Source organism: Salmo trutta, chromosome 35 (assembly GCF_901001165.1).
Source record: "Salmo trutta chromosome 35, fSalTru1.1, whole genome shotgun sequence".
NCBI lineage: Eukaryota > Metazoa > Chordata > Actinopteri > Salmoniformes > Salmonidae > Salmo > Salmo trutta.
The window spans coordinates 11592997-11615729 of NC_042991.1; the positions used below are offsets into that span (position 1 = coordinate 11592997).

The 22733-nt window shown below is 42.2% G+C and overlaps 1 protein-coding gene across 15 annotated transcripts in view; it reads right to left on the reverse strand.

The window, feature by feature from the left end:
* Positions 1 to 767: 767 nt before the first annotated feature.
* The window catches only part of LOC115174620 (neurexin-3b), a 343543-nt gene continuing 321577 nt past the window's right edge, over positions 768 to 22733 (reverse strand). For 6 of the 15 annotated variants that reach the window (XM_029733338.1, XM_029733330.1, XM_029733329.1 and 3 more), the window contains 2 exons: positions 15317 to 15398; positions 768 to 3636 (listed from right to left, as the gene is read on the reverse strand). In XM_029733338.1, the coding sequence (XP_029589198.1) occupies positions 2642 to 3636; positions 15317 to 15398 (1077 nt within the window). In that variant the 3' untranslated portion in view covers positions 768 to 2641. Of the gene's footprint in view, positions 3637 to 6720; positions 6856 to 15316; positions 15399 to 22733 lie in introns of those variants that run through there. The other 9 variants (XM_029733339.1, XM_029733333.1, XM_029733332.1 and 6 more) reach the window with 3 other exon arrangements.

Sequence of the window (22733 nt, forward strand, 5' to 3'; positions counted from 1 at the left end):
CATAATACATTTTACAGACACACAAAAAAAAGTTTCCACCTTGTCTAGCATATTTTGTTTTACCGACAAATTCGCTGTTTCCATCAGGCCTGTTGTGAATGTACTTTTCTCGCATAAAAAGGTTGGATGGAAACCTTGTTTGTAAAAAGGAATTAGAGGAATATCTGGTCATGTTAAAAGATTACCTGAAGATTAATCTAAAAATGTACTATTGTGTTTAGGACTTTTAATTAGGGCTGTGACGATACCAGTATGGCAATCATTTTTCCATGATAACATTTTTTTATGCTAAGCAGGCCAAACTCTTTGGTCCTTTAAAAACCTGCTGTATATAAAATATGTGTTCTAGATTAGAAAATAAATAAATATGACTCTGGATGACAACATAATGATGGTTGTTTCCAACATTAGCGCTGTTCTCCTAAAGAAGTTAAATCCGTTTCGTGTTTTGTTTCCTTGCCACGATACTAACGAGTATCGCGATACTGGTATCGCCTCGGCCCTACTTTTAATGGAAAAAAATCATTCATCCATTTTGGAATAAGATGATTTAGGTAATGGACACAGGTTGAGAAACCGAATCCTGTCTCTGTGCTCTGTTACTGATGAATGTACTTCTAAAAGCTCACAAACCCTCTCCATATCAACCTTTTCTTTCTCTTTCTCTTTCTCTTTCTTTTCCCCTTCCATTCATGTCTATGCTCTTTTTTTTACATTCACACCCACACCACATGACAGACAGCTAACCATAATCTACCATTGAAAACTTGGGGAAGAACATTTTATTGCTGGGGTTTATTAATGGGTTGAAAAGCAGTAATAACAACACAAAATCAAAATGAATGTGCACAACGACTTGAGATTTGCTTAGAATGCGAACTGAACAAGACACAATCAAATATATTAAGTAATAAATAAATACAAAAAAATGTACTGCCAGCCCAAACTGTCATAAAAATGATAGGACTTCAAATGAAAACTGCACAATAAGAGGAGAAACATAAACATAAAAGAACAGCAAAAACCGAAAGGAAGGAACATAGACATCACAGTAAAAAAAAAACATAATCCTGTATCTTAGTAAGGTGCCAGTACTGGGTCTCAAAAATCCACCAGATTCTTTCTTTATTATCAGGTTTCTCTTCACTGTTTTTATGTAAAAAAAAACAAAAAACAAATAAACTATCAACGTAATCCAAAATCAGGAGGCCCTAGTACAATATCGATTGACTTCTCCCATTGGTCAAATATTCATGCGTTTTAGAAACACCATCCAAAAATACTAGATTTTCTAACTTATCAACATTTTCCTCCTCTCCTTACAAACAAAATGCAAGTACAGCATCGCTTTCTCCAGTCTTTCTCCAATAATCACTTTCTCAACATCAAAAAAAGCTTAGATTTTTGTAATGTATTGTAGTACACCGAGAAAATAAATCAGCTCAAATGATCTGTCTGTACAATACAAAAAAAAAATCAAATGTTATGTACAATATTGACCTGCAAAGGACGACGGCTATGATGCAATAACATATGTAAACATATTTGTTGTTTTGACACAGTTGACTGTGACAACAGAAAAGAATTCTAAACTTTTTCACATTGGTTAAGTCTTCTTTAGCCACATTGTTTTCAATATTGTACCAAAAATCTCTCAGACATCAGGACTTTGAATAAACCTCGACACACTGAGAAATGGGACAAACAGAATGTAACAAATAACTGAATCAGTGTTCTATGAAAAACGAAATTAACTGAAATAAAAATGCTATCAGGGATCTAATGTTCTGTAAAATATATAATTAAAAAACCATAGCATTTTTCCTGCTGCATCCACTCTAGTACGGTTGAATACCCTCTTGATTGTGGATGTCATGCATACTGTAGATTTCAAATCCTTATTTGAGACCGGTGGGGAAAAAAGGTAAAAACAAAATGGAGATACATTACTGCACTACCATTCATTGAGCATTGACTGGTCAGCCCTGACAATGTCTCATCCCTCAAAAAGCATAGGGCGGAATAAATACACCTTAGCTACTACACACATACCTTCCCTTATACCAATGCTAGGCATAGAAATGGAAATATTTGATGCTAATTATGTTTTGTCTTTCAAACTTTATCTTTAACTGACCAATCGTTCTTATCTTCAGGTCCCTCACACAGATGCCAGCACCACGTCACATACATCTCACATGCATGCTCAGAATGGCCGAAATTATGGTTGTTTGTTTTGTTATTTTACAGGGTTACAATGGACAAGGTTGTTTACGCCAAGGATCACACATCTCTGACAGTCACTTGGGAGGGATAGCGAAGTAACAGTGAAGTATCTTACACTGCCAAACCTCTGGCAACGACTCCGGACAGAGCTCCGTCATCTCGTCACAACAAGGTCTCTTATAGTAGTGTCCCTATCAGCCTGTTTCTCTGTATGCTTACCATAGTGTGCTTTTAGGTCACAGTACATTTGAAAATGTTTAAACTTGGACTCATTCACTTTGAGTTCTCATGAGCAGATTTTGTTTTCCTTTTTGAATTACAGCTCCCAATATGGTACTGTCAAGCGTTTATTCCTATTTTCTCCAAACAGTTTTTTTATATTTTTTTGTTTGCATTGGGAATGGTTGATTTTTTTCTATACATAGTATTCCTTGTCCTTGTCTTTCGGTCTCTTGCTGCTGGCTCCCTTGGCACCACTGCCCCCACTGGGCGTTTTATCTTTCACCACGGCGCCGTTGGTCTGTGCCGAGTTGCTGATGTAATTCCGTGTCTCGTCTACCTGGTAGGAGCCTTCGTCTCTGTTCCTGTACTTGTACATGGCGTAGAGGAGGATGAGGATGCAGAGTGCCGCGGCCGAGACGATGCCCACCACCATACCTGTTGTGCTGCTGGATTCTCGTATCACCTCCGAGGCCCCCGGGGGCACCCGCCTTACGACGGGTACGGTGGGTAACGTGGCAGGCACCGTGCGTAGCATGGGCGAGGTGATGAGGGGCCCGCGGGGCTTGGTGCCGTCCAGGTCGAAGGACGCGGTCGGCAGAGGCAGCAGGACAATGTCCGGCTGTAGGGGTTTGATCACCTCGCGGTTGTCCATTTTCCCGGCGGGCAGTTTGGGCGGCGTGCCATCCGAGGGGAGGGACGCCTCCGCTACAGTGCCCCCGAGGTTGGGTAGAGGCGGGGTGGGTGTAGTCCTACCCGCCTCTGAGGCTTTGCTAGGCCTCAAGTCCTTGGCCTCCCACTTGGGCGCGAGAGCTTTGTAGCCACCTTCATAGGCCGACGTGGTCAAGATCTTATCTGTTACCAGGGAGAAGGTGGTGTAAAAATCTTCATCGTCAGTGGGGGGCAGGCTAGAGTCGAAAGCTTCGCCAGAGCCAAACCCCGATATCACCATTCCATCATCATCATCATCATCATCACCATCATCAAGACCATCATCACAATCATCGCTGCCTCGGTCCGACAAGCAAGGTACCCCCGCCTCAGTGGCCATGGGCAGGGACTCTTTGGTGGCCTCGATAATGGTGAAGACGGGGCGGAGGGTTGGGGGGAGGGGGATGAAAGGAGAATGGGTGGAGACAGGAGGGATGTCTATGGGATCCTCTACAAGTACGGGGATGACTAACTCCCCTCCTGCAAACAGAAACAGAAAAGAGACACGTTAGAGGACATGCATGACGTTCTGAACGCAGACAATAGCTAATTAATCAAACACCGGAAAGTAATTACATCAAACATAAAAAGCAAAGCGTAACAAAAAACAAACAAAAGGAAATCATATCAACATTAAAGAAAAATAATAAAGAATAGAAAATACTATACCAGTGCAAATTCAATGAAACCAGAACCAATCAAACAAGACCATAAACTGAAAAGAAACAATAGCCATAAAAATGTATACATTGCATCAAAAGGCTGCAAGGGATGTGCAAGGGTGAGCCAAAATATCAAACATAATTTTTACCACACCTAAAACTCCTACGCTTCAAGTTCAATAACAAGTGTACTCTTTTTGTGGACAGAGATATCATTATCCTTGCTGGGTCTGTAGCTCTGGAACCTACACACCAGGGTGTAACTGTATTGATTCTGCCTGGTCTAGCATTGCTAGTGTCTGGCTGTCTGGATACAATATACGCTTGAGAAATACACTGACTGTACAAAATGTTCTTTCCATGACCAGGTGAATCCAGGTGAAAGCTATGATCCCATATTGATGTCACTTAAATCCACTTCAATCAGTGTAGATGAAGGGGAGGAAACAGTTTTAAGAAGGATTTTTAAGCCTTGAGACATTTAAGACATGGATTGTTTATGTGTGCCATTGAGAGGTCCAAGAGGCTTCTAAACAGCTTCTACCCCCAAGCCATAAGACACCTGAACATCTAATCAAATGGCTACCCAGACTATTTGCATTGCCCCCCCCCCCTTTACACCGCTGCTACTCTCTGTCGTTATCATCTATGCATAGTCACTTTAATAACTCTACCTACATGTACATATTACCTCAACTAACCGTGCCCCCGCACATTGACTCGGAACCGGTGCACCCCTGTATATAATCTTGCTATTGTTATTTTACTGCTGCTCTTTAATTACTTGTTGTGTATATTTCTTATTCATATTTTTTTAAACTGCATTGTTGGTTAGGGGCTCGTAAGTAAGCATTTCACTGTAAGGTCTACACCTGTTGTATTCGGCGCATGTGACTAATACAATTTGATATGATTTGACATGAAGAGGGTGAATGGGCAAGACTAAAGATTTAAGTGCCTTTGAATGGGGTATGGTAGTAGGTGCCAGGCGCACCGGTTTGAGTGTGTCAAGAACAGCAACGTTGCTGGGTTTTTCACGCTCAACAATTTCCCGTGTGTATCAAGATCGGTCCACCACCTAAAGGGCATCCAGACAACTTGACACAACTGTCGGAAGCATTGGAGTCAACATGGGCCAGCATCCCTGTGGAATGCTTTCGACACCTTGTACAGTCCATGCCCCGATGAATTGAGACTGTTCTGAGGGCATAAGGGGGTGCAAGTCAATATTAGGAAGGAGTTCTTAATGTTTTGTACACTCAGTGTATGTTCTAACTCAGGGGTGGGGAACTCCAGTCCTCAGTGGCCTGATTGGTGTCACACTTTTTCTACATCCCTAGCAAACACAGCTGATTAATCAAATTGCATTCTAAACTGAAGATCATGATTAGGTGATTATTGGAGTCAGGTGTGTTAGCTGGGGCAAAACTGTGACACCAATCAGGTCCTCGAGGACTGGAATTGCCCACCCCTGTTTTAACTAATAATGCTCAAGTTTTGCTGAAAGGCAAAGATAGCTTGCTCTATAGTCTTGTAGTTTTTGTAGCTACTGGGGCACTGACTTCTCTGCATTCCTAATGTAAAGCAATAAGGCATCAGCATGAAGTGAGAAATTGCTATCCTATGTGTGTTTGGATTATTGGCCAATGTAAATAATAATGGAGATAGAGGTTAACCTTGTCGGGTTCCTCTAGGGTGCAGAGACCAGGCTAAACTTTCTGTAGCTATTGTTAGGGTCTAATGAAATGAAACTGAGCAAAGTATTTCTTCTTATATTCATGTTTCTCTATGATGACTTCAGTAGGCTCCCCCACAGACCCTAGCCCCTTGCCTTTTGACTTATCTTATACAGTTACCACAATGGCACAAAGTCACCTGACAGTTCAACAACAACAACTGAATGTTTTGCTTTTATTTATTGTCAAGTGTAGAAGCCCACTTATATCAGTATCAGTTACTGTATGTGTGTTCTTGGCTAGTCTTGGAACATGGCAGTTTTCTATGTATCTATCATTTCTATTACCTTCTCTTGTCCTTTATTATATTATTTTACTATTAGATTTGTTTCTAAAAACATTCAAAAGTAACATTCAGATGTCGGTTGAATCTGCATAAACCTCTTGCCAAGGTGGCTAGCTTATACACTGCAAAGGCTCATCACAAACAGGGCACTAAAAGAAGATGCAAATCTCTAATAACAATAAAAATGATACAAAAGAAAACAAAATAAAAAAAATAAGTAAAGCAATGCAAACACAGTTAAGACTGTCAAACTGAGAGTTAGAGCAAACTTCTTCAACATTCACAAACTAAAGGCACAGATAGATTTATCCATAAGAAGGATTAGTACGTAGAAAGAGGTGAAATAAAGTCAGCTTGAAAAATCATAATAGAGCCTACAAAAAATACTTTTCAAAAGGAAGAAAGCATACCATCAATTTTGTAAACTTACATCAACAAATTGCCCGCATGATTTTGGCAGGAAGAAAACAATTTACAAAAGAAAGTTGTGTGAGAATGCTTTTGGACAAGTTAGGTTAGTTTCTTTTGAACAATTTTGATTAACTGAGTAAGTTATTTCTCTTTTAGACAGGATGGTACAGGGAGGAAACAACACATACATCCACACATCATGACATGAAAAATAATCTTCACCATTCTGTTCAGGATTTTTTTTCTTTTGATATAGTCGTTTTTGTTTTTATAAAAAGAAAACTGTACATCTATAGATAAGTCTTGGCTTTGTGAGAGATAAGCTGCTTTTACGTAGCTTCTCCATAAATATCTACAGTCTGATTATTGAGCGTTTTTTTTCTCCTTTAACTTGAACTTCGTTGTTCATTAGTTTTGAACGAATGGATGACTGTATCTTAACTTCTCTATGTAAAGGGGGTTGGGGGGGTAGGGGTGGGAGGGGGGAGGGCAACCTATGAACAGACTAGGTAAAAAATGACATAGATGGGGGTGAATGTGTACGTCAGTTGCCATGTCCATGTAAAGGTGGCACGAAGCGGCCGGGCGGCATTAGAGCTTTTGGCTGTAAGGAAGGGATGGGGACATACAAACCATGAGCATGTACATGCCCATCTACAGAAGAGAACAGCACTTTCAACACAGTTTTTACAAACCCTAAGCTGCAACTTCTTTCTTTGCCATGCACAAATTAATAATCAATGAATTCATTCTAATCCAAATGTAATCAAAATTGCTAATTGAATAACAGGAAAGAATATATCAGTGTAAGAACAGCTTTGAAACAATTTGAAACAGATAGTGGTGAGGATAATTGTATTTTGGAGTTTTCTTCAATTTTTTCTCAATAAAATGATTTTGTAATTTGTTATTGTATAATGGGTCAGGTGTTTCGGGTAGCCAATCAGAGCTGTGGATTTCCATCCACAGTCGACCAATCAAAATCATTAAGAAAAAAGGAAGAAATGTACTTATTAAGAATTAATGTCTTCATAACATTATCAATAGTACTTCTAAGCTAATTATCAGATTGTTAAAGAGGTAATTTTGAGCAATTTCAGTAATTAACATAGATATCCACATATATGTATATTTACATATATGTACAAACAGACAAATAAAAAAACAATTGGCAAGCAAGAAATTCAAAGCATAAAAAATTCTCACACACTATCAAAGATGAACAACCAGAAAGCACACACTGAGGCAGACGTAGAGAGGAGGGACAGTTCGTAGGGGAAATTGTCACCACCTTCATATATAACTAATAATAATAACATTATTATTAGTTATTTCTTTATGAAATACATATCTGTTGTTAGTATTTTTAAAACACAAAACAGGCGTGCAATCTGGGTGTACGTCAGAGAGAGGTTAGGTAATATTGGACATTTTATATTTTTGTTGTTTTTACCATTAGGTTCATGGTTAGTGCATGCTTTAAGTAAGTTGCATTTAGGGAGAGTAATATACAGTAACAGTACAGCAAGCTGGGGGTCATGGTGTCAGGGGGGGGTTAAAGGTCACTAGAGGTCATTGTACCAAAGGCTGTAGGGTATATTGTTTTCAGGCAAAGAACCATTTACTATTATTTACATTAACCATCTGGTAGGAAGAAGGAAAACCATTGGTGAACGTCTTTACCTAATTAATCAACTTGGAATTTAATTAATTAACATCGGATTTTATTAAATTTAGTTTAGTTCAGTTTTATGCTAATGCATAACCAACAGCCTTTGCTTGACAGATAAACAGTGTTCAGACGAAGTTCCACAAGAGGGCACAAGGAGATGGGGCTATCCATACCCCATGGGGACAACAACATTTCTTTTTAGATCTATAGTCCTGGATCTTCTGCTTTTGGCTCTGGAACAGTTCTCTGAGAGACGTTAGTGGATATAATGGTATATTTATGTTTATCACTATGAAAGAGAGCTTTGGTATCTTTAGTGTTATTGGTTGGCACTTGCCTTAGGATGTCAATGTGCATGTCACGTTATTTAGCTAACAACATACAGGGTCCGTGGATAACCGCCAAGCCCAGGTGTGTATTCTAGAGACAATGTACTCTGCTCTGTACACCAATTCAGCGTTTCTGTTGCCATTGTGTGGCTATGGTAATGTTTTAATCAGGAATCGGCTACCTGCCTTGTTAGATAAACAGTAGCATCGCTCACTAAGTGATTTCAGAGTCTGTTTATCTCCATCTACCCTGTATCGTCTTGGCCTTGTTTGCATCCTTACGCTCACTCCTTCATTCCTTGAACATCTAAAAGCTTTTGGCAATTGTTAGCTTTCCTGCTAGATCAACAAAACCTTTACATCCCATCTGAAGGGAGCTGCCTGGGTGTGAGAGAGTGTGTGTGTGTGTTTGTGTTTCTGAGAGGTGTGTGTGGCTCTGGGAAGCAAAAGCCTGCCAGAGGACCTTGACGTTTTAGTAAACACTTTAATCCTCTGCGTTAGCTCTCTTACCAGCGCTGCACATTTCACAGTGTTTTACCTCAGTGCAAACACTGCACGTTCTAATGAGTTTGCTTAACGAGACGCCGTTCGTATTCGTTTTCTCAGCTAATGTCAAGACGGAGGGGCTTTGTGCTAAGCCTACAGTGTACACTTCAGCAGACCTGGAGGTACACTAGATAGTGTTTTCTTACTCTTTTTCTCGCTCTCTTTCTTTCTCCCATGGTGATAAAGTCTCAAAAGAAAGCCTCGAGACTACATAGGGAAGCAGCATGATGCACTAACATCTTCTGACGTCATCCTATAAAGAAAGTGTTCCTTCAGACAGACGAACGCTGATGTAGGATGCGTCAGACTAGACGGGACAAAAGCAGATTGAACAAAACCGTCCTCAACCTCACTAAATCAACTCAAATGTTATTGGTCACGTACACATACATCCACCTTAACTTCCAGAGAGAACCAGGACGTTGATCAAAATCTCAGAGCTGCAGTAACTGTCCTCCCCAAGTTTCAAGTTTTATTAGCCGTATGTCCAGGATACACGTGGTAGTTGGAGTCGTCAAACCGGTGAGCAGCTGCTCTTGCAACCATTCTCACGAAGCCACACCCACCCCACTCACGTGACAAGTTCAGAGCGAGAAAGTGTAGGCTAAATAGAAATAATTACACAAAAATTGAAAAATCACAAACAAAATAGTGAGGATTTCTATCAGCCTAATCAAGGTGTAGATTACATCTTACATTCCAGTGTTCAAACTTGTAAACAAGTCTGCATGGGATTTCTGTTAATGTGGTAATGTCGGCTTTAAGTATAATGCCAGGAGCCACTTCTGGATTTGACAGCTCTAATGCAGTTCCACCTCCGACACCACCAAAACAACTGCTATGTGGATGTCGGCTAAAGCAGATCTGATTGAATCGAGCCCTTACTGTCAGAGTATTAAAAGAGATATACAGCACCTGGGCTTATTATAACATACAGGTGCATCGGGGGAAGTCTGAGCTTTCTACCAAGCATTAACTTAAAAGTTCATCTTTTCCGCTTGAGGTAAATCTCAGCAGCATACATTTAAGAGAAGATTGACAGCTTGTCAGAATACAGACAGCAAGAAGACTTCACCAGTTTGTGAGGAAGCACCAATGTCCTACTCTACAGGGGTGGGGGGGACTTCTTTTTCAGGGGGGTGTCCCTTATCCGGGCGTGTGGGTGGCACGTGGCAGATAACCCAGGGGAGAGATTTTCTTTCAGGGGGGTGTCCTCCTGCCCTATCCCTTAATGGCAGATAGCTAGGATGTTTTTTGTCAGATTGTGCTGTCCTTTGTAAGACAGTGTGGCAGGCTGGCTGGGTGCACTCCGGCCTATTAAATTGGCATCCTCCAGCCAGCCACCGCGGTGTAAAGCAGCAAAGCAAGTCCCCTGTCGGCCGGTCGATTTGTCGAAGGGCCATTAAGCTCACCTCACCGCTCCGATGACATGTCAGCTGAATAACCTTTAAACTGATCTGGGGCCTGTGTTGAAGTGACAGTCAGCCCGATGGGGCATGACGACGGCAGCTCCAGCCAGCCAAGGTCCACCGTAATGCCACTAGGCGGGAGAGAGGGAGAGCGAGTCACTGATCCATCCCGCTCACAGTTCACTCTCTCCTCATCGCGCCCGCCGCCCGCCTGACGCCCCCGCTTCGTCCTGGTCCTTCATCTCATCAGCACTACCATCAGCGCTACGATAAAGAAATCATGGGCTACATCGCTCCCGTTCTAACACAGCCTCCTCAATGGTTTCCCTTTCCCTGTTTCCCTGCCGCCTCATGTGTTAAAGAGACATGCAGAATTAGGTTAGTCCTCCATTAGATCGCTGGGCCTATTCATCGTCGTTGATACGCTAATCTAATGGCTCACGCGGTTACATTTCATAAGATTTTATTACATGTCGTTTCTCCTTCTGCTGGATGGCTGTCCCGTGTCCTCGTTTTATGCAGGCACCGTGAGACTGAATGTGGCGCCGTGAAGTTAACTCTACTGTACCTGTCGATCTGCCACTCTGCTCTTTGGGTTATTTGAAAAAGAATGTACAATGTCGCCAATGTTGCACTGGATAAGAACGTCAGCTAAGTGACTAAAATGTAAATGTGCAATGCAATGATTGGCCGAATTGGTTAGGGTGACCAAAGTGATTGATCATCAGCAGCATCTTTTGTAACGATGACCCCTCACAAGAGACTTGAACAGCATGTGGATTTCCTGGTTGCCAGTCAGTCACTTTGTCAACTACTGAAGGGGCTAACATCTATCGTAGATTTAGCTGTCTAAATGAGGGTTGACAAGAAAGTAAGTTAGGGGAAGTGTCCTTAATTGTGTTGTCATCTACTTATCGAACCGGTACAGTGCACAACTGTAGTTCTTGAAATGGAGTCAGCCCCAGGTGTAGAATATTCTGTTCCTGCACTGTTCCTGTCACCTTCTTGTGTAACTCGCTCAGGATCAGAGGGTAGTTTCAGGTTGACAGTTTTAAAACATAGACAAAACAATCACAGACAAACAGTAAGGACAGACACAACAGGTTGGCAGTCATACACAGACAAACACAGACACAGAAACGAGACGAGAAGCAGGAGGGGCGACAGTGGCTGGGTTTTAAACCACCACTGTTGCCCCTAAACACATAACAACAGTGGGCAGGGCGGGGCAGGGTTAGCCTGAGAGCAAAGTTATGGGTGGAATTAGAAGCATAGAAAATGGCTGCCAATTAAATTCACATGCATTAGCAGAAGGAGGAGGAGTCACCGAGAAAGTTACAGGAAGTTAGTCTTCAAGTCTACTGTACAGTCACGTACGTATGCATGCCACAAATGCCTTCTACTAGGAGCAACAGATATAGAATAGAAAAACAGATATACTTTGTGGCAATAAAATTATTTTTATGCCATCTGCATTCAAAACAGACATGTATATGCAGAAAGGCTGTGAGACAGAAGGCGGGGTTGGATGGGGTTGGGTTGGGGTCGGGGTAGGATGTTGTGGGGGCGGGAGTCATTCTTTCACACACAACTTTCTTGAGACAGAATGGGGTTGCCTGCACAAGGCCCAAAAAAGGATGATGGCAAGAAAATATTTTGTTGCCTTTCATTTCCTGTGTTGTAAATCGAAAATGGGGGATGTTTCAGAATCAGTCTTTAATGGTGCAAAAAAACATAAACAAGAAGATGAGTAGGAGAACTGTTTTTTTTTTTTTTTCAACCACCAAAATATCATGCGGCACAAGATGAGGCAAAACGGAGGGAGCAGCTCTATCCTGGTAGATGGACGGATGAGGGGCACCAAGATAAACAAATAAATGAGTCCGGACAACTCAAATCATAACAAATGAAACAGTAAGTCAGAAGAGGGTACAGCGGAGGAGAGATGTCCAGAATGCACTTCACCATGGAAAATTAAAAGATTCAAATGAAAAAGAAACAAAACAAATAAAAAACAATGTCATGCAACTGTTAACAAAACCGGAAGCAGGGGATCAGAATGAGGATATGAATTTCTGTGTCAACATGGTGAGAGGTATGTATGTATGACTGTGTATGACTAAATGTAGTTCACTATTATCATCACTATATGAGGGGGGGTACCAAGTTGACTAAATTCGGACTAACAAGTTCATAGTATACTGTAGTTACTGACTTACTAACACTTTTGCTTTTGAGAAAACTTGGGTTTTAAGTTACTTTTTTTTTTTAATTGTTCAAGCTGTCAGCCATGTCCATTTCATTTCTTTTAGGGTAAACACAGATGTTGTAACTACATGACACAAGATAACATAAAGTTATCGAATGCATGGCTTTGCAGAGGAAATTACTTTCTCCCGACAATAGTCAAATCAAAAAGACCACGTACAAAAATAGATAACATTCCTGCTAAAAAAAACCTTAAGCGCAATTTCCACGCAACGAATGTTACAAGAAAACTACAAGATGACAAAGCACTAGAGATTATAAACTGTGGAATTACTTCCTTATCCCTGTGCACATATTCAGAAACCTATCTCAAACCTAAATATATAAATAAATACGCAGAATCGTCGATCCATGATCTTCTACCAGGAATAACAGAATAGGCAAATACTGCATTTCAATTGGTCTTAATGGAATCTGCTTCACATTGTGCTCGGTGAAAAGTGGACATATGTTTCGTAATTAGCCCGGGCATATTTAGGCAGATTAGTGGGGCATTAATTAGTGTTCTATGATGGCATTTTGAAGGACAGCCCAGTAATTAAAACGATTTTGCTCGCCAGTGAATGACTGCCACAGGGCTTCAGGGGAGGAGAGAGAGGGGGAAGAGGTCCTTCACACCATAGATATACACTCACTGGCAAGTTTACTAGGTACACCCATCTAGTACAGGGTCGGACCCCCCTTTGCCTCCAGAACAGCCTGAATTATCCGGGGGCATTCTACATGGTGTTGGTAACGTTCTACAGGGATGTTGGTCCATGCTGATGCGATGGCATTACATAGTTGCTGCAGATTCATGCTGCGAACAGCCGTTCCATCTCATCCCAAAGATGCTCTATTTGGTTGAGGTCTGGGGACTGCGCTGGCCACTCAAGTAAACTGAACTCACTGTCATGTTCCAGGCGATGTTTTTCCACTCCTCAGTTGCCCAGTGTTGGTGATCGCGTGCCGACTGGAGACGCTTCTTCTTGTTTTTAGCTTATAGGAATGGAACCCACTGCAATAGCCCATCCGTGACAAGGATCGACAAGTTGTGTGTTCCCGAGATGCGTTTCTGAGATGTACTGAGACATTATTTGTGTGATTGTGGCCCGCCTGTTAGCTTGCACGATTCTTGCCATTCTCCTTCGAACTCTCTCATCAACGAGCTGTTTTCACCCACAGTACTGCTGCTGACTGGATGTTTTTTGGTTTGTCGCACCATTCTCAGTAAGCCCTAGTCATTTCTATTTCTGTGCTGGTTCACCCATTGAACCAGACAGTATTAGTTAGTAGTTATTCCTTCTCAGGAGCAATAAGAGTCCATCTGGGTTTATTATCAGACAACACAACTGGCTAAGCTCTTTTGGGAACATGATTGACAGCTTGATATGAATATTAACATGCATAAAACCCTAAACCCAAGTCGTCTCAAAACAAGTGACTTGTTTCCATGTAAAACACACTTAATTATCACCTTTGGTATTATGTGTTATGATTATTTCACACTACTGTAGAGGGAAGTGAGAGTTACATTGCCTTCAGAAAGTATTCATACCCCTTGACTTGTTCCATATTTTGTTGTGTTACAGCTTGAATTCAAAATTGATCCAAAAATAAGTAAATGGACAAAGTGAAAACATGTTTTTAAACATTTTTGCAAATATATTGAAAATAAATATCTAATTTGCATAAGTATTCACACCCCTGTGCTATGACAACCAAAATTGAGCTGGCTGTCTGACCAAGCTGAGCAACCGGTATTGTGAATACTTATGTAAATGAGACATTTCTGTATTTAATTTTTAATACATTTGCAAAAATGTCTAAAAACATATTTTCACTTTGTCATTATGGGGTATTGTGTGAAGACTGGTAAAAATGATAATATATATTTAATCCATTTTGAATTCAGCCTGTAACACAACAAAATGTGGATTAAGTCAATTCATATTTTCTAAAGTCCCTGTACATCTCACTTTAACCTGGTGTCAAAACTATATGTGTTATAGGAGGGGAGAGAGAAAAACGATGCGCACAGAAATTCGAGGATATCTGTTCTCTATTAGAATGTTTCAGGTAAGGCAAGCCTCCGACGTATAAGGAAACAAAGGAACAAACAGGAGAAAGAGAGAGGAGGAGGACTGGGTCCGTTGCAGTTAGTCTGCCACATATCACAGTATCTATGCTGAAAGCATTTTGTTCTTCGAAAAATAGATCTCAAAATGTATCCTTTGTGGAGAAGACGCACACACACGCACAGCAAGAAACATGTCAACCATATAAAACAGGACAGATACATTTTGAAGCATCAGTTTGGACAGGTGAACATGGAGCTTGATACTAATTTTGTACTTTTTGATTGAAAGTTTGCTCTCTTGAATGCTGAGAGAACAAAAATAGTATCAACAGTCTTTACCATGTTAACGACCAAAGGCCCCATAGCTAAGTGTAACTTAAATTAGAGACTATACTAAAACTATATCACTGACTATAGGCTATCACGCTATACTATATGTGTGTGTGTCTAGAACTATGTATATATGCGGTTACTTACAGTTTGGAGCCTAAATATAACTTCAAACTTTTCTACAGAGGGCATGCTAAGGATATTATCTTACTTTCATCCAACTCCAAAGTGCTTAGAGCTCTTTCGACTTTCCATTTAGCTAAAACCTTAGACTTGTGCTACCGTGTCTCTTGGTGCTTTTAGGAAGTCTTTTGAAGTTACACTTTAGGCTCCCGTGGGACATGATGCTTAGAGGAGAACGATCCTCTTTTTGGTTTTGGTTGCAAATCAAAGTACGAAAGAAAGAAAGACGGGTAGGTCTGAGCAAGCACAACTCGACACACCCATCCCACCTGCGTGTCCAGAATCACACTCCTCCAGATCCTCGTCGTCGCTGGAACACTCCGCCGACGATACTATGTCATCTGTCGTCTGCTGGTGGAGGGGGACACAGAGACACACAAGGGACAGACACACAGAGACAAACAGAAAGAGAGAAGACATCAAAGAACATGGTGAGACTGAACGGCACATTGAGTCACGAACACACACTGTGAATCACCTAAGTTAAAGATATCTGTATGGAAGCTGTTTTGAATCAGCCGAGCGGAGAAAATCTTAACAAATTGGACAGTTCTCGATTTCCTTGTCCCAAATCTTTTATTCCGTCCATCCTCAACCCCAGGACGTGGGTGCTCACCACATTACACCATGATTCCCTAATTGATCCTGCACTGGTAGAAAAATGCCGACACGCAAACAGCGAGCTGCTTTATTAGGGGGCACATTATTATGTGGAGAAACATCAAAAAAGAGGCGCAGAATATGGACCCGCCAATGGTTGGACAGACTAACCTTTAGGGTAATGATATCACTTTTTTAATAGAAAACCAGGTTGTTATAGGGGAGAGGCTATTTTATTCGAGCCTTTATCTTTTTGGTTTCTGTCATGGTAGGACGCAGAGGTAATATTGAAAAGGCTGCGTTCTCTCCACAGCTTCATTAATCTGTCTTCCGTTACCTCGGTCCACATGGTACGTGTTGTTGTTGCTTTCCTCTTCACCATCAACGGGCAAGTTTGTTTAGCATGGCCCGGTACCCCGGGTGGGTGAAGATTTCACTTAAAGACCAATAGAATAGTCTAAATTGTACAAACTCCACCCACCCGGGGCACCGGGCCACGCAAAACGAACCCACACATTGTTTTGGTCTCACATGCTGAGTGCTTCTTGGCTATTGGCAGTAGTCCTTGCCCAACCTCGTCGTGGCAGTGCTCATACTACAATATGCACGTAATGAAAAATGACCGGGACATCCAGCAAGGGTCTGGAGAATGGAACAGCTATCATCGGTGCGTCCTTGACACGCTCAAACTACACGAGTTCCGACGTACTGATCCTAGCCCAAGTTCATAGGATTTGACCCTGATCAGGAACATTTGTCGGGAACGGCAAAAACGTGGCAGATTCGTGGCAAAATGGTGTTGTATATGCCCGGCAACAATCTCCTACTACCATCCCACTCAAGGACATCTAGCCAGCCTATACTGTACGGTACGTTTTCAGAATATTCCACCCCAGGCCGAGCTTCCTACAGTATATCATCTCAAGTCAAACATCTTTCATTGTGTTTATTATTCTTTACATAGTGTTCTCTCCTCCCTCTCTGCCTACAGATTGTTTTCCTTTTAGCTTTCCTCTCCTTCCTGCTCATGTTATTTACAGCCTGCTCCTCCTCTCCTCCTTCCTCTGCAATCAATGGCCTCTCATGAAACACCCAGAGCCACAGATCAGCCTTGTCCAACTGAAACGCTGTGATTTGTGCAGCAGGGAGGGGGAATGGTCAGGGGACTGTGTGTGCATCCCAAATGGCACCCTATTCCCTATTTAGTGCACTACGTTTGACCAGGGCACATAGGGCTCTGGTCAAAATTAGTGCACTATATAGGGAATAGGGTGCCATTTGGGATGCAGACGGATTGGGGGGGGTTTGCCGACCGGGTGGATTATCAGCCAACCTCCAGTATCCCACAATTCAGATTTATCCCCTCGCCTCTTCTCTCGGGCCTCACCTGGGGAGGACAGAGAGGTCGTATTTCAGCATGGCGGGGAGCGGCGTTTATTAGAAGGGATCAGCAGGTAGATAAAATAAGAGGTGTCACAGAGCAGGGTTATGAAATCACAGCGCTGATTGAGTTTGCAGAGCTGGACCACCACGCTGCCTGCTAGGCTCTAAATATCATTGAGTTTGACAGACTAATGAAACGCGGCTGCTGCTGCCTTCACCTCCTCCGCCATCTCCATGATAGCTGTAGCCGCCCAGGAGAAGGCAGGCAGTTAGGCTCACCACCATGGCCCTGATATGCCGGCGAATACACACACTCCACGATTAGAGAGTCTATTTATTATAAATATATTCAGAGAGAGAGAGAGAGAGAGAGAGAGAGAGAGAGAGAGAAAGAGACAGAGAGGGTGATCTGGTGTGTGTGTGTGTGGTTATGTGTGTGTGTGAGAGCGAGAGAGAGACTGAATTGCTGTAAAATATATAATATACAGTCCATTCGGGAAATATTCAGACCCCTTGACTTTTTTCATATTTTGTTACGTTACAGCCTTAATCTAAAGTGGATAAAAACCAGAAATACCTTATTTACATAAGTATGCAGAACCTTTGCTATGAGTCTCAAAATGTATCTCAGGTGCATCCTGTTTCCATTGATCATCCTTGAGATGTTTCTACAACTTGATTGGAGTCCACCTGTGGTAAATTCAATTGATTGAACATGATTTGGAAAGGCACACACCTGTTTATATAAGGTCCCACTGTTGACAGTACATGTCAGAGCAAAAACCAAGCTATGAGGTCAAAGGAATTGTCCGTAGAGCTCCGAGACAGGATTTTGTCGAGGCACAGATCTGGGGAAGGGTACCAAAAACATTTCTGCAGCATTGAAGGTCCCCAAGAACACAGTGGCCTCCATCATTCTTAAATGGAAGAAGTTTGGAAAGAACAAGGTTCTTCCTAGATCTGGCCACTCGGCCAAACTGAGCAATCGGGGAAGAGGGGCCTTGGTCAGGAAGGTGACCAAGAACCCGATGGTCACTCTGACAGAGCTCCAGAGTCCCTCTGTGGAGATGGGAGAAGCTTCCGGAAGGACAACCATCTCTGCACCACTCCACCAATCAGGCCTTTATGGTAGAGTGGCCCGACGGAAGCCACTCCTCAGTAAAAGGCACATGACAGTGGACTTTGAGTTTGCCAAAAGGCACCTAAAGACTCTCAGACCATTAGAAACAAGATTCTCTGGTCTGATGAAACCCAGATTAAACTTTTTTGCCTGAATGCCAAGCGTCACGTTTGGAGGAAACCTGACACCATCCCTATGGTGAAGCATGGTGGTGGCAGCATCATGCTGTGGGAATGTATTTAAGCGGCAGAGACTGGGAGACTAGTCAGCATCAAGGCAAAGATGAACGGAGCAAAGTACAGAGACCCTTGATGAAAACCTGCTCCAGAGCGCTCAGGACCTCAGACTGGGGTGAAGGTTCACCTTCCAACAGAACAAGGACCCTAAGCACACAGCCAAGACAACACAGGAGTGGCTTCGGGACAAGTCCCTGAATGTCCTTTAGTGGCCCAGCCAGAGCCCGGACTTGAACCCGATCGAACATCTCAGAAGAGACCTGAAAATAGCTGTGCAGCAACGCTCCCCATCCAACCTGACAGAGCTTGAGAGGATCTGGAGAGAAGAATGGGAGAAACTCCCCAAATACAGGTGTGCCAAGCTTCTAGTGTCATACCCAAGAAGACTCAAGGCTGTAATCACTGCAAAATGTGCTTCACCAAATTACTGAGTAAATGGTCTGAATACCTATGTAAATGTGATATTTAATTTTTGTTTTTTATATATAAATTAGAAAAACGTCTAAAAACCTGTTTTTGCTTTGTCATTATGAGGTATTGTGTGTAGATTGATGAGGGAAAAAACCAATATAATCCATTTTGAATAAGGCTGTAACCTAACAAAATGTGGAAAAAGTCAAGGGGTCTGAATACTTTCCGACGGCACTGTATATGATATGATTAATAAGTCACATTATGTGTGTAAAAAGCCTGTATATTCCTGAGAGAAGATATTGCTTGCAAGTTATTCTGATAGCAAATGCAGGAAAGGACACAGAGAGAAGAGAAGAAAACTAACTCAGACTTTAAAACAAAGGCTGTTCCACCAATCTCAGTCTCTCCCTACACATCTCAGCTCACTATCCATCCGAATCGTACAGCTGCCCTGGATCCATTGTTTCAGCTGTGAGCCCAACACATTCTAGGTCTTTTGTTGCAGAAAAACCTCAACTAGCCTGTACCCCCGCACACTGACTCGGTAACGGTGCCCCCTGTATATAGCCTCGTTATTGTTATTCTTATTGTGTTACTTTTTATTATTACTTTTTACTTTAGCCTACTTGGTAGAGATTGTCTTCTTCTTGAACTGCACTGTTGGTTAAGGGCTTGTAAAGTAAGCATTTCACGGTAAAGTCTACACTTATTGTATTCGGAGCATGTGACAAATAAAGTTTGATTTGATTTGTTTTCCCGCTTCAGCCCAAAACATCCTTATGCCTGTACCCATTTACTTGTATGTAACCCATGCTTGGCACACTGAACATGTTTGAAGCCTGTGTGCCTGAGGGGGTCTCTGCCCTGAGGCTCTCACCTGTTCTCCAATACGTCTCACAGCATAGAGATGTCGGAGTCTAGGAACAAATGTACCACATTCTCACAGCAGAGGGAACCCATGTCTGAGTTGGAAAACAAACCCACAACAGGACAAGAGGAGATTGGCCACTGTGCGACAGGCAGTGGGGTGCTCTGTCAGGAAGTAGAGGGATGGCGAGATGGTGGGTTGATGCTTTCTGTCTGAGTCTAGAGACAAACCCACAACAGGACCATAGGAGATGTGACAGGCAGCAGGGTGTTGTGTCAGGCAGTAACAAAGCTATCATGGCTCTCAGCCTGGGGAATTTCTCTTACTGGGCTTTGTAATCTCTCTCCTCTCTCTCTGACCCAACCTCACACTGAGGCCAGAATACTAGCAGAACTGAGAAAGAAAAGACTTGAGGGTTTGGGGTTCGACAAAATAAGGAAAATCTGTGTTGGTTCCTTCACTTCATACAGGCTTGATGAAAGTTCAATGTGGACAGGTTCTGAATCATGCATATCCTCTATTTTTGGAACTTAACGCAGATCAGACTTCCTGACATAGATTATATACAAAGTCAAATCCCAATGATTTTACCTCTAGGCTTCTGAAGATTTAATCCTCACCTTTACACTGATGCAAAACCAATGAACTGATGCCTGCATTATGAATCACACACCTGTCTCGTAGACGGTCAGAAACATCAATCATTTCAATGCCTGTGCATTGAAGACAGCAATAGTGTTTCCTGCCTATGTATTATGCTATAGTGTAGAATAATGATGTGCATGGCCGGCAGGACTACAGAAAGGGATTTCACAGCCGAAGGAATCCAATTCTCAGGCTAAATCTCCATAGCATAGAGTGGGATATATTTTGGCAGCAAAGTGATTTATTTTTACTGCAATTATTCTCAACAAACTGTCTCATCTTAATTTCTGGAAGCGGGAGTGAGTGTATGTGGCGTATTGTGTGTGCGTGAGCCGAAGGGGATTACAGGGTGGCCGTGCAGTGTGTGTGTGTGTGTATTGGTGTGTTTCAGTGTGTGTGCTTGTGTGTCTGTGTGTCTGCGCCTGTGTACATACGTGTGTGGCCATGTGAGTTTGCGTAATGTGAATGATTCAAGGCTATCGTATATCTGACATACACCATGTAATGTGGTTACATGATCTTTCAACAACAAAGAAACAAGACAAAATCGAGACCGAGACTACAGGGCTCATTATAACAACCGTTACCTTTAACGTGGGTATTCTAAAAGGACCACACGTACGCACGCACCCACCGTAAACACACACACACACAAATTTGAACATTTTAGTCATTTAGCAGACGCTCAGGGAAGGAAGGACACACACACACACACACACACACACACACACACACACACACACACACAGCCTAGCCTTTCTCCTTGTGGTGCTACAAAATGGTGGACATGGGCGATTCTCCCTCCCAGTCTGTTTTTAGGGAACTAATCAGTGCTTCTAAGAGTCTCAGAATCATCATCCAGCCTTGCGCTGCAGCCACCATTATCAGGCAGAGCATATAATTACCACCGGCAACTGAAGAAATCACCAGCTAGACGCGCAATCAGGCTTGACCCTCCAAAAAAAGGTGTCCATTTTAATCACATTCAGAACAAAATGTTGAGCTAAAAACTAGAAAAGGCTCTTATCATATTCACTTTGATGATAAATATTCAAATATTCAAACATTCACTGATGTTTCACACGTCGTTTCGCACAGTTTGGCGCACGGAATGAAAACGGTATCTCTATGGTTTGGACGGAGTATGAGAACCACGTTTAACAGTTAAGTTATTTTGTAGGCGGACAGGAGAGCACAACTTTCACGGGAACACGGGAAGTGCTTTCACAGTTTCACCCATCTCTCTCACACCTGAGGTTAGTGAGGCAGGGCCAGCGAGGAGCTGTGAGAACACCACAGCACACTACAGCTACAGCATGACACTGAGAGATCCTCATAGTCAAGGCCACTGCCATTATAGTAACACAACCGTAACATAATCGACCACACCTGTGCCTTTGTTAAAAACTGTAACAAAGAGCGAGAGAGTAAAATTACACATACATCTTTTTTCACAACATAATAGCACAAGAGAGAATACACTATACTTTATTTAATTGAACTGTAGTTGAATGTGTTGGACATCCCAGAACCATTTAATTATTTACATTTGGATATGTACCGCTCTGGGCCATCCTATATTCCGGGGATCTGATAAGCTGGGTATAAGCCCTACTACAGCCCCAACACACTCTGCATGGTGAGACACTAGAAAGGCAGATATGTTGTAACACTGTCATTTTTCCCTGGGTCTGTAAGAACAACACAACACATCTCTAGCTCAACAGGATCTCTGCTATAGCCCCGGGTTCTATATTCATTATAAGATGGTATAGACCTGTGTCAGAGCCTAGGGAAAGAGATGGTCAAATGTGCTCGTATGTTCATATACGGTGGCATATCACAAAGCAGAAGTTGTTACATATTACACGTTACGCCTAGACTGTTATCTGAACAAATACCCTGCTCCCCTTTCTACCCAGAGGAAACAGAGGGAAAAGCCTTTGAGGTAGAAGACAACAGCATACTGTACATCTACAAGGCCACATATGATCTCAACCACCTAAACCAAATTTGCTTTATTTATAACGCAACAACAGAACTCCTATGGCGAAGATATTGTTTTTTTGGCGGGTGACAACAAAGGAAGCATGAACAAATTCTAACTCAAGCTCTCTCTTTTATAGCCTATGACCATTTCCATTGATATCATCTAGCGGAGGGAATTGTTGTCATGGAGATCAGAGTGGCCACAGTAGAGGAAGGGAGGAAAGGCAAATGTAAGACACGGAATAAGAAGCATGTTCCTATTCCCTGGGGCACGTTGTCACGGTAATCATGTAGTAATCAAAAAAAGTTTGAAACAAATCAAAATAGATTTTATATTTGAGATTCTTCAAAGTAGCCACCCTTTGCCTTGATGACTGCTTTGCACACTAATGGCATTCTCTCAACCAGCTTCATGAGGAACCTGGAATGCA